Genomic DNA, 13,412 nt, shown 5'->3' with positions numbered 1-13,412 from the left:
AACAGATGGGTATTTATACAAAAGAGCAAATGATTCACAGGTATTCTGGCGACAAAGGCCGTAAAAAAAAAGTTCCTGATTGGGTGAGGAATTGCATTTGACAGTTGAGTCCTCTGCAGAAGTGGAATTATGGGAATTGTAGTACAACAAATCAACAGAGGCTGTTTCACACCATAGGAAATGAGAACACTCTGGTGTTCAAGCTTCTAAATGAATGCTAAAAAATTCGGTATCTCTTTTTTAGAACTTTTTGGATACTGAGACTTCTGTGTTTCTGCTTCTGTGAGTCACATGACTTCCATAAAAAGCCAACCACAGCAGAAAAAGTCCTGTTTTTATATATTCTGTAGTATCACCAGTTACTGTTCTTTTGTTCCATTAATACTTGAATGCATAGCAGCATGGTAGAACTGAATGAGACAACTTCCTGTTATTTAAGAACAAGCTCTTATAAGAGCTAAGCTTTTTATTTCTGGAAGCTGCATAATTTGCAATGCAAATTTGAGTCAGGGTCTTTTCATTAAATATACACATAAAAAAAAAAAAATATATATATATATATATATATATATATATATTTTTTTTTTTTTAAATGCCAATGCCACAGGAAAACCATTTTTTAAATAATAGAGATGCAAATTCAGTCTTTACTGTTAAATAACAAACAATATAGATCATTCTTATATGAATTTCAATTTAATGTCATTATCCATCCATATTATCAATTTATAATTGAGCTAAACTGCTGATAAGGCGCAGTTTATTCTTATTTATATATATAAAGCAGATGATATACTGCAATGAGCAAACGCTGTCTTCATGCTGCTCCATGCTTTTGCTTTTAATCGTACAAAATCTCCTTTATTTCACAGAGCATTCAGGGCTAAATCTGGAGAAATGTTGAAGCGATATCTACGTGCAGAACAGGCTGTCGGTACAGGAAGGAGAGAGAGAGAGAGCATGAGCGCATGGAACAGAGCATGCACATGCATTCGTGAGAGATTGAAAAAGGAAAATGACTGCATGAGGCAGGCACACATCAGCTCTGCACTTTCACCATGGCGACCAGAACAGCGCCAGGAACCATCAATGGCAGGAAGGGAGAGACCCGGCCGTGGCCATTGTGAGAACAGCCAATCCAAAGTCCAATCAAAGGCCATTTCTTCAGCTTTATGATGTTCGGTGAATGTAGAGCGCAATACTTCACAAAGCCAGACATTTACAGCTCTGCGTCACAATGTGAAGTGTTAGCAATTCAGCAGAGACTTAGCATTTCTGTTTATTGAAAGAATGGAAGAATGGTAACAATGGGGCTGGTTAATAAAAGTTGAACTAAACTTAGCAGTGCTATACAAAGAACCCCACCTTCAGAGGTCAAATTATACCTGACTGGAGACCTTGTTTGGCTATTTCTCTTTTCAAATTTATGGTATTTAATTAAACCCATGCATCAACTAAATGTTTGCATGCCTCTGCAACTTAAATATACCAATAAAACAAATTATTCAGTGCTCAAAATGGAAAAATGCCATGATTTAGCTAAGCACCGACAGAACTGCTAATCAAACCTGAGTGACTTATTATGTTAATTTGCAAAATACAACATTTTACAGTGAATCTAATGCTGAAAAAAAAGCCACTAGCATGATTATACTCATCTGTTCCAAGGAGCATTTCACAATATTCTTGGTTACAATATATTTTGCATGACATATCTACCAGCCCAACTTAATCAATTTTACTCCAATAATTGATACAGAGAATTTTTAATATACATATAGACAGCTCTGAAAAAAAATAGAGACCACTTCAGTTTCTGGATCAGTTTCTCTGATGTATAGCTATTTATAGGTATATGTTTCAGTAAACTGAACATTTGTTGTTTTATTCTAGAAACTACAGCCAATATTTATCCCAAAATCCAAATAAAAATATTGTCATTTAAAGCATTTATTTGCAGAAAATGAGAAATGACTAAAATAAAAATCTGCAGAGCCATACAGTTTGAAGAGTTCAGAAATCAATATTTGGTGGAATAACCCTGGTTTTTAATCACAGTTTAATCTTGGCATCATGTTCTCCTCCACCAGTCTTACACACTGCTTTTGGATAACTTTTTAGCTTGGTTTGATGGCTCGTGATCATCCATCTTCCTCTTGATTATATTCCAGAGGTTTTCAATTTGGTAAAATCAAAGAAACTCATCAATTTTCAGAGCTCTCATTTTTTTCCAGAGCTGTACATATATATATAAAATAAACATTGCCATGTCAGTTTTTTTCCTATATATTTCAGCCCTAATTCCCACTGGATACATTATCTACCAAAAACAAGTTACAGATGCCAGACCAGAGAGAGAGATGACCAGAAACCTCAACCCCACCCCGAGCAAACACCTACATTTACCACTCTACACTCCTCTATCAGCATTTACTCACATGATGCAACTCACACACTGCTCTCCACACTAATGACAGGGCTTTATGGGTTTCTCTTTCCCAACAAGTCAACCAGTAGCAATTTTCCCTCATTACGCCCCTAATGAGCAAGAGTTCAGACGGTTGCACAAGTAAATGATGTTAATTGGAGATCAGAACAAATGACTGAACAAGGATTTCCCAAAGCACCTGATTTGTTTTTTAATTGTTGATGATTATGAAGCTTACAGCCAATGAAACCCCAAAAATCAGTGTCTCAGAAAATGAGAATATTATATAAAAGGTCAATTGGTACTTTGGCAGTGTGGGCAGTGCGCCAAGTCCTGCTGGAAAATGAAATACGCGATTTTCTTTGATGGACTTATAGATAAAACACAGTGGACCAACACCAGCAGATGACATGTCTCTCCAAACCATCACTGATTGGTGGAAGCTTCACACTAGACCTCAAGCAGTTTGGACCGTGTCTCTCTCCACTCTTCCTCCAGACTCTGCTCCCTTGATTTACAAATGAAATATAAAATTTACTAATGATCAGTGATGGTTTGGAGAGACATGTCCAACATCTGCTGGTGTTGATCCACTGTGTTATATAAGACAAACCTCTGTGCTGACAACTTTTATGGATTTGCGGATTTCATTTTCCAGCAGTACTGGACACAGTGTCCACACTGCCAAAAGTACCAATTGGTCTAATATTTAATAATCAAGTTTTCTGAGACAAAGGTTTTTTGGGGGTTTTATTGGCTGTAAGCTTCATAATCATCTACAATAAAAGAAATAAACACTTAAAATAGGTCACTTTGTGTGTAATACATCTATATAATATATGAGTTGCACATTTAACTGTCATAAAACCTAGAGAAAATTAAACATTCTCAGAAAATGTAGCGTTATGATCAATGCTTCAAAGGGTTAACAAAGGTGCTTCAAACTCAAATTCAAGAAAGTGGTTCTCTGAAGAATAGCATCTCTTCAAAAACCCCTTTTGTGGCACCTCTTTCTTCTCCAGGTCCGTCCGTTCTTCCCCCTCAGGTAGTCTAGACACAGTCTACACAGGCAGCTGAGCTCGTCCTCCGCCCCCAGGGTCTCATTTCCAAAGATGCAAACACAGCTTGTAAAGTTCACTAATCATCTGCAGTGTTTGTGCGGTGCTTAATCAGCCGCTCGCTCTGAAGAGAGCTCTCTGAGTCTCTGTGGTACCGAGCACAGCTCCTCCAGAGACACACACACACACACACACACTCTGTCTCTCTGTCTCTGTGCCCCCCTTGCCCTCTAACTCAGCTTTGTGTGTATGTCACCTTGCTGCAGGCAACACACCCGCTCACATGTAGTACACGCTCAAACACAAACCTCAATAGACCTGAAAGTGTGCCAGCTCTGCTGAACTCACCCTCCTGAACCACGCTGCAGTTACTGCTGACCTGAGCTTAAAACACACAAGCCCAGAGTATGTATGTATAGATAGATAGATAGATAGATAGATAGATAGATAGATAGATAGATAGATAGATAGAGAATAATAATGCATAAAGCATAATTAACATTAATGTATCTTAATAACATAACGACAGCGCTAATTATTAGAAACACTGTCTAATGTGTGGTTAGTTTATAAAAACAGACAATTCTGGACTTGCAATTCTGGATCCAGTATTTTTTAGCTTTATGCCTAGTGCTTTTGACAACACCAGCGCTTTTTATAACAGCTTTGGGGCATAATTTGCCCCGATAAATTGCTTTTTACACCGTTATCCAGTAGCTCAAAGTAGCTCCACACCTCCTTGGTGGAAAGCAGGAGCCATGACATTTAAAATGATGTTTTACTAACTTTAAAAGTGCACAAGAAGCTTATTTAAAAAACGCTGTTTACCCATAACGCTATCTTCAGCTCCGAGCGCCGCCATCACTGTACTGATCATGACATCGACATACATGTATACATAGACTCCGCTTAGCCAGCCTGCCTCCTGGCGTAGCAGCCGGCCACTATGTTTTCGAGGAGTCAACCATGTACACCAACCCCGCCCCCCCCCCCCCCCCCCCCCCCCCAGTGCATTTGTCAATACTGAAGAAAGTGTTTAATACACCTATTTTAAAATACCTGCATTTCATGCTGAAATATATACAATTAATTAATTTATACTTATTAAGAAGTGATTATTCTAGGTGTATTATATACCATAAGTAGTCCATTCTACTCCACAATTTTACAACTAATAGTCCTATAGACTAACTACCAGTACTGATAGTCATGATTAACCCAAGCTTAAAACAAACACACAAACACAAAGCAAACCCACAGAAAGGAGCTGTCAGTACTTTATTCTACTTCACAGGACTCTCTATTACTAGTACTAACAGTCCTGAATGAAGCAACAGTCCGCAGTAACTGTTCATTCATCCAGAACTATTAGTACTAGTACCTATTTAACCCTTGTGTGGTGTTCGGGTCTGTGGGACCCGTTTTCATTTTTCATCAAATGATACTTAAAAAATATTTTTTCTAACTCAAACTCATTGGCATTGGCTCATTTTTTGTGAAAAACATATATCAAAACACATTTTCGATAAACACACACTGTACACCCCCCCCCCCCTCCACACACACACACATTTATATTATATACAGTATGTTTGGCCAAGAGCTAATAAACATTGCTTCATTTGTAAATTTGAAACTAAACTAATTTTCTACTCATATCTTGAGTTTAATTCATTTTCTTTCACATTTTATTAAAAAACTAATAAAAAAGAGCAGCACTTTTTGAAAGAAATGTAACATAAGAAAGGTAAAGGGCAAATATTAACCATGTAAGCTGTTTATATTGCTTGCAATTTAGGTGAAGCAAGCATGTGTAAAGCATTTTAATGTAAAATTGCTTAATTTTGCTGAATTAAATACAAGTAACAAAGTAAACGAGTAACAAAAATATGAACACCACACAAGGGTTAAAGGAAGTTCAGTAGGTGGTAGCGGTTCTTACCGGTGTTGATCGATCCGGCAGCCTGTAGTTTGGGTTCTGAAGGAAGCGGCACCCGTCCTTCGCCAGCCTCTGGACCATCTCCAAACGCGACAACTCGTCGGGCGATCTCAGCCCACACACCCCACTCTGCTGGAGCACCGGAGGCAAAGAGAAGAGATACTTCAACCCACAGTCCCACGCCATGCTGCCCATCACTCTCTCTCTCTTTATCTTACTCTCACAAACACACTCACACACAGTCACACGCGAGAGCAGATAGATAGAGTCCCTCAGGCCTTAATAAACTCCAGAATGAAGGTGTGTGTGTGAGTGTGTGTCTAAGGGCTCAAACTCTCAAAGCCGTCCGGGAGCCCATAAGTGAATGAGTCTGTGAGACAGTGTGTGTCTGTCTCTCGTTCATCATCTGCTCCCTCTGTCTCAGATCTAGACTGAAGTATGAGACTGAAGCCAGAGCACTCGTGTGTATCTCATCAGCGTGTGGGTGGGTGGGTGTGTGTGTATGTGTGTATGCATGTGCAAGTGTGTCTGTATGTGTGTGTGTGTGTGTGTTTGTGCGTAACTCCTCCCAAAAAAGAGGCGGGAACGAAAAAAAAAGTACAGAAAGCACAACTTATCTGCACTTACTCTTCAGAGCAAGTCAGCACAGAGAAAAGGAAGCTGTGGAGTATCCAGTTTCCTGAAAGGAAGGCATTTAGCAGCCATAAGCTCGGGCTTATCACCATACAGATCAGATACATGTGTGTGTGTGTTTATTTTACTAGAGTGGGTGTGTGAAAAGAAGAGGAGAAATTGAAGAGAGGAAGGTGTTGAGTGTGAGCTAACAGTACTTACATAGAGAAAAAGGGAAGTTCCATATCCATTGAACGTTTTATTAATACATGTACCTTGAACAGAACCCAAACCACTTCAAGCCCAATGTTACCCACAAACCCAAACTTTAACATTAACCCTAAACCTAAACCCAACACTCATAATAACCCAACATCAACCTAAACCCAAAGCTTAAACCATAAATTCCAACCATAACTTTAACATTAACCCTAAACCTAAACCCAACACTCATAATAACCAAACATCAACCTAAACCCAAAGCTTAAACCATAAATTCCAACCATAACTTTAACATTAACCCTAAACCTAAACCCAACACTCATAATAACCCAACATCAACCTAAACCCAAAGCTTAAACCATAAATTCCAACCATAACTTTAACATTAACCCTAAACCTAAACCCAACGCTTACAATAACTCAACATCAACCTCAACCCAAAACCTAAACCATAAATTACAACCCTAATGTTAACCGTAACCCCTTTTACACCTAAAGCAGGCAGTTTAACTCTAATTGTATCCCTAAAACTAAACCCAACACTCACAATAACCCAACATCAACCTCAACCCAAAGCCTAAACCACAAATTACAACCCTAACTTTACCTTTAACCTCTTTTACACCTAAAGCAGGCAGTCTAACTCGAACTGTATCCCTAAACCTAAACCCAACACTCATAACAACCCAACATCAACCTAAACCCAACACCAACCATAACTTTAACATTAACCCTAAACCTAAACCCAACACTCATAATAACCCAACATCAGCCTCAACACAAAGCTTAAACCATAAATTCCAACCCTAACTTTAACATTAATCCTAAACCTAAATGCAATGCACAAAATCACTCATTCTTTAATCTAAATTTACTTCCTCCCAAAACCTAAACCCAACATGCACAATAACTCAACATTAACCTCAACCCAAAACCTAAACCAAGCAGTCTAACCCTAACTTTAACCTTAACCCTTAACCTAAACCCAACATTCACAATAACTCAACATCAACCTCAACCCTAAACCAAACTATAAATTCTAACCCTAATTTTAAACTTAACCCAAAACCTAAAAACAAAGCTCAAAATAACTCAACCCAATATCTAAACCACTTATTCTTTAACCCAACTTTAACCTGAACCCTAACCCTAAACCCAGAATTCATAATAATTCAACATCAACCTGATCCCTAAACCTAAACCAGGCAGTCTTACCCTAACTTTAACCTTAACCCTAAACCCAGCATTCATAATAACATCAATATTTACATCAACTTCAACTCAAAACCTAAAACATAAATTCCAACCCTAACTTTAAACTTAACCCTAGACCTAAACCAGGCAGTCTAACCCTAACTTTAACCTTAACCCAAAACCTAAACCCAACATTCAAAATAACTCAACATCAACCCAAAACTTAAACCATAAATTCCAAACTTAACCCAAAACCTAAACCATAAATTCCAAATCTAACCCAAAGTCTAAACCGAATGCGTACTTACACTCTAACCCAATATCTAAACCACTTGTTCTATCCTTGAATCGAAAACCCAAACCCAAACCTAAACTCAACATAAACCTCAACCAAAAACCTAAACCGTAATAATAATTCAAAATCAAACCTAAAACCTAAACCCAATGGTCACAATACCTTAACCCAAAATCTTAATCACTTGTTCTTTAACCTAACTTTAACCTCAACCCAAAACCTAAACCCAACATTCACAATAACTCGACCTAAATCTTCCACCTTAACCTCAAACCTTAAAACCAAAGTCTAACCTTTTACCTCAACATTTTCTCTTTCCACAATCCTGCTTATAAACCTAAAACCACTGATTATCTGAATTTTGTCAGATAAAGAGTATGAACATTTGGTACACAAGCTACGTCTCTCTGAAATGAACTGTGACTAAATGTTCTCACAATGTTAAACCTTGGTGTTCTTCTCAAAACATTCAGTTCTTGATAAGATCTACAAACACAGGCACACACTCCAGTACAGTCCTTATACAGTGCACATGCTCTACAGTAGCAGAGTGGAGTTCCCTGGAACAGGGGGGTGTATCACAGTATTATCAGAGCCAGACCCCAGCTTCCCATTTGTTTATTTGCACTGGGCAGTGTTTTGATTGGCCCTGAGCTCAGCTCTTCCTGTGAGGTAAATCATCCCACGGTGCCACTGAAACAATGGGTTCTGCGCAGTCAGACGGCCAGCAAAACCATTACTGCGTACTCATAAAGTTGTCCAGAAAAACACACTCTTAATGAAAAGAAAACATCCACAGGACGTACGGCGGCAGCTTTTTTGACACATGTTGCCCTGAGATCAATTTACTGAGCCAGTTCACTTCTGCAGTTGCAAGAAAAAGTATGTGAACCCTTTGGGATTACTTGGATTTCTGCATAAATTGGTCTAATTAAATATTAAATGTGTTCTGATCTTCATCTAACGCACAACAATAGACAAACACAGTCTGCTTAAACTGATAGTACTATATTGTCTTTAGCTGACACTCTAGGATTCTTCCTCACCTCATTGATCATTTGGCGCTGTGCTCTTGCAGTCATCTTTACAGGACTTTACCACGCCTAGGGAGAGTGGCAACAGTGCTGAACTTTCTCCATTTGTAGAGCATCTTTCTTACCATAGGCACATGTACATCAAGGCTTATTGAGATATAGAGTTTTGTAACCCTTTACAGTTTCATGCAAGTCAACAATTCTTGAACGTAGGTCTTCTGAGAGCTTGATCTTTTGTGCAGGAGGCATGATTCACATCAAGCAATGCTTCTTTTTTATAGGGCAGGGCAGCTTTAAGCATCTATGTCACAACAATAGACAAACACAGTCTGCATAAACAGATAGTGCTGTGGAACATCAAACGTGGCTTCCTCTGTGGTGTCCTCCCATGAATTCCATTCTTGTCTAATGTTTTTCTTATTGTAGATTTGACAACCAAAAATGTTAACATGTGCCAGAGATTTCTGTAAGTCTTCAGCTGACACTCTAGGATTCTTCCTCACCTCATTGATCATTCTGCGCTGTGCTCTTGCAGTCATCTTTACAGGACTTTACCATGCCTACGGTAGACCGTAGACTGTCTTACCAATGGACACATGAATATTAAGGCTTATTGAGATATAGAGTTTTTTTGTAACCCTTTCCAGCTTCATGCAAGTCAACAATTCTTAAACATAAGTCTTCTGAGAGCTTGATCTTTTGTGCGGGAGGCATGATTCACATCAAGCAATGCTTCTTAAGAACAGCTCAAAACTCAAAACTGTTTTTTATATGGCAGGGCAGATTTAATCAACACACCCCAACACAATGTCATCACATCCTGCCTACAATTAGCTCTTAAAAAAAACTAATTAGCTTTGGAGTTCACTTTTTCATACTTTTCCCCCACACTATGAATGTTAACATGTTGTGTTCAATAAAACCATGCAAACATATACATTGATGTTCACGTGTCCACAGTGAGACAGAAGGTCTACAAATGGAGAAAGTTCAGCACTGTTGCTACTCTCCCTAGGCGTAGTAAAGTCCTGTAAAGATGACTGCAAGAGCACAGCACAGAATGATCAACGAGGTGAGGAAGAATCCTAGAGTGTCAGCTAAAGACAATATAGTACTTCCAGTTTAAGCAGACTGTGTTTATCTATTGTTGTGACGTAGATGAAGATCAGAACACATTTAATGACTAATTTATGCAGAAATACAAGTAATTCCAAAGGGTTCACCTACTTTTTTTTTTTTTGCAACTGTAGAAGCTTCTGAACCTGCAGGAGTCATGCAATATGGGTGGCTTAGCTTCAACCCAGTTACAGGGAGATGTCTAGTGATGCTGAAATATTGATGTGAGGTGTGTGTGAGGGGTGTGTGTGTGTGTTGGGAGTGTAGAGCACTGTCTGAGTGAAGAGTGGAATAGTGCATTCCTCCATGCAGCCTGAAGGCAGCAGTGAAGATGAGTCACGAGTCACTCAGACTTCTTTTAATGGTGGCTTCTTCTTCTGGTGAAGCAGTGGTGATCACTGTGATCCACTAGTGTGTCTACGGGGTTTAACCACATCTGCGTAAAGACGAGAGTGAGGGAAGGCGGTAATAAGCAGGGCAATAAGCTCTGGGTGAACCACAGAGGAGCTCGTATGCTGTAAACACTCATATAGTGTCGGGTGATAAGGAAATATGTTGTTATTCTAGTGAAAAAAAATGTTACAATAATAAGTGTATGAGTATATTAGTATGTGATGGGTATCGTCAGTATCTACAGTGACAGGTTTTATATTAAATAAAAAACAGAGGTTTTATTACATATTTATAAAATTATACTTATTTTTTTGTTATATTTTTGTTTAAAAAAATAAGAAATTACTAAACAAAATTAACAATTCACACATTATAGAGATCATTGATGTGCATATTATGTATACTTCACAGTACATTTGTATATACCTTAATTATCACATCAGGGTACTACTCTTTTAGAAAAATTCTAATTTTAGGGCCACTTAAAAAAAAACAGTTCACTTATAGAATAAAGTCGTAATATTACAAGATTAAAGTTGTAATATTACAAGATTAAAGTCGCAATATAACGAGATGAAAGTTGTAATATTACAAAAATAAAGTTGTAATATTACAAGATTAAAATCGTAATATTACGAGATGAAAGTTGTTATATTACGAGAATAAACTCGTAATATAACAAGATTAAAGTCGTAATATTACGAGAACAAAGTCATAATATTACGAGATAAAAGTCACAATATAACGAGATTAAAGTTGTAATATAACGAGATTGAAGTTGTAATACTATGAGAATAAAGTTGTAATATAATTGAGATTAAAGTTGTAATATAACGAGATTAAAGTTGGAAAAATTACAAGATTAATGTGGTAATATTACAAGAATAAAATTGTAATATTACAAGATTAAAGTGGTAATATTATGAGAATAAAATCGTAATATTACAAACTTAAAGTCGTAATATTACGAGACTAAAGCCGCATTATAATAAGATTGCAATACAAGAATAAAGTTGTAATATTATGACTTTATTCTTGTAATATTACAACTTTTATATTGTGACTTTAATCTTGTAATATTACGACTTTATTCTGAAAGTTAACTGTTTTTAGTTTTAGAAAAGTGGCCCTAAAACGCCATCGTAAATAGGAAATGAAAACAGTGTAATGTAAAACAGTAAAAAAAAAAGAAAAAAGCATTGATATTAATATTAAGATTTAGGGTGTGTCTTCCAGTAAAGAGTAAAGAGTATCTTCACTCAGCGCCACTAATGAGAAACAGCTTTTTTTCCTGAGATCTGTATCATCAACTATAAATAACTGAGTTATTATCTCTGTCTCAAACACAAATACAAACCCACACACTCACAACTTCACTCAGCAGCTTTATACCACAGCAGTTTCCCCAGTAAACAGACCGGTGTGATAAGCGCTGATGCTGGACCTGCCCCAGACCCTCCGGAGTGGCCGTCTGCCCACAGCACTTCCTGTAAACCCCCTTTACAACCACAACAACCCTGGGAATAAATACTCCCACCCAAAACTGAGTTACGCAAGACAGCCAGACTCTTATACTGTAACTGAACTGTCCATACATGGAGCTACGCTGAGCCCCGCCCTCAGTCCAGCAGAGCCTGGGTCTGTGCAGTATGTGTGTGTGTTTTTTTTTAGTATGTCTGATCGCAGGCCTGAGCAGGTGAAGAAGAGTTTAAAATACACCTCTGGAAATAATTAAGAGAGCACTTTAGTTTCTAAAATCAGTTTCTGTGATTTTGCTATTTATAGGTTTATGTTTGAGTAAAATGAACATTGTTGTTTTATTCTATAAACTACAGACAACATTTCTCCCTAATTCCAAAATAAAAAAATATTGTAATTTAGAGCATTTATTTGCAGAAAATGAGAAATGGCCGAAATAACAAACACAAAAAAATGATGCAGATATAATATTCATAAAGAGTTTTAAGAGTTCAGAAATCAATCAATATTTGGTGGAATACCCTTATGGTTTTTAATCACAGTTTTTTTCAATGCATCTTGGCATCATGTTCTCCTCCACCAGTCTTTCACACTGCTTTTGGATAACTTTATGCTCTTTACACTACTGGTGCAAAAAATTCAGCAAGCAGTTCAGTTTGGTGGTTTGATGGCTTGTGATCATCCATCTTCCTCTTGATTATATTCCAGAGGTTTTTAATTTGGTAAAATCTATTTTTTTATGACCTTGTGGTATAATACAAGGTCATTACTGATGAGCAATTTGAATTCTGTGTTAGCATGTGTCTGGTTTTTAGTTTACATACTACAGCAATTATCTGTTTTATCTATTCATTTTTGTGGTCAGTGAGGATTTTCTGATAGAAAAATACATGTTTTACATTTTTGGAACCATTTTGGTTGTGTGTGTGATGTGGCTGTGTGTATGTAAGTGTCTGTTGTGTTGTTTGAGCGAGAGATATATATGGAGAATGGGATTGAGGGCAGGAGAGAGAGGGCAGGAGTGAGCAGGCGAGGGCTCTTGGCACGTCTTCAAACATGGGAAACCTCTTACTCTATCTCAATAATTCATCAGACTCAACACAATTACAGCAGCGCACTAGATCAGATAAAACAGCACCACACTGCACACATTCTGCACAGGCCTGAGATCAGACCCATCCATCCCTCCATGCTGTATCGGCACTAGAATAATGTACCATATTTATATATATATATATATATACAGGGGTTGGACAATGAAACTGAAACACCTGGTTTTAGCGCACAATAATTGATTGTGGTGACGGACAGTTCTGGTGGAAACAGGAGAGTTGAGGTGCACATTGAATTCTGCGTGATTTGATCAGACGTGGTTTTATGTTTTTTATTGGATACAATCCGGGTTAGCACCCGAACATCCCTTTCAGACAGCTTCCTCTTACAGCGTCCACAGTTAATCCTGTTGGATGTGGTTGGTTCTTCTTGGTGGTATGCTGACATTACCCTGGATACCGTGGCTCTTGATGCATCACAAAGACTTGCTGTCTTGGTCACAGATGCTCCAGCAAGACGTGCACCAAGAATTTGTCCTCTTTTGAACTCTGGTATGTCACCCATAATGTTGTGTGCATTGCAATATTTA

The 13,412-nt window shown here is 37.8% G+C and overlaps 1 protein-coding gene across 1 annotated transcript in view; it reads right to left on the bottom strand.

Moving 5' to 3' along the window:
- rapgef5a (Rap guanine nucleotide exchange factor (GEF) 5a) overlaps positions 1 to 13,412 on the bottom strand; it is a 105,840-nt gene that overhangs the window by 51,465 nt on the left and 40,963 nt on the right. Inside the window, exon 9 of the mRNA XM_049475735.1 lies at positions 5,429 to 5,557. Coding sequence (XP_049331692.1) covers positions 5,429 to 5,557 — 129 coding nt within the window. The remainder of the gene's footprint in view (positions 1 to 5,428; positions 5,558 to 13,412) is intronic.

The sequence above is a fragment of the Astyanax mexicanus genome, chromosome 3 (genome assembly GCF_023375975.1).
Source record: "Astyanax mexicanus isolate ESR-SI-001 chromosome 3, AstMex3_surface, whole genome shotgun sequence".
NCBI lineage: Eukaryota > Metazoa > Chordata > Actinopteri > Characiformes > Acestrorhamphidae > Astyanax > Astyanax mexicanus.
This window is presented reverse-complemented; position numbering and strand designations above follow the sequence as displayed.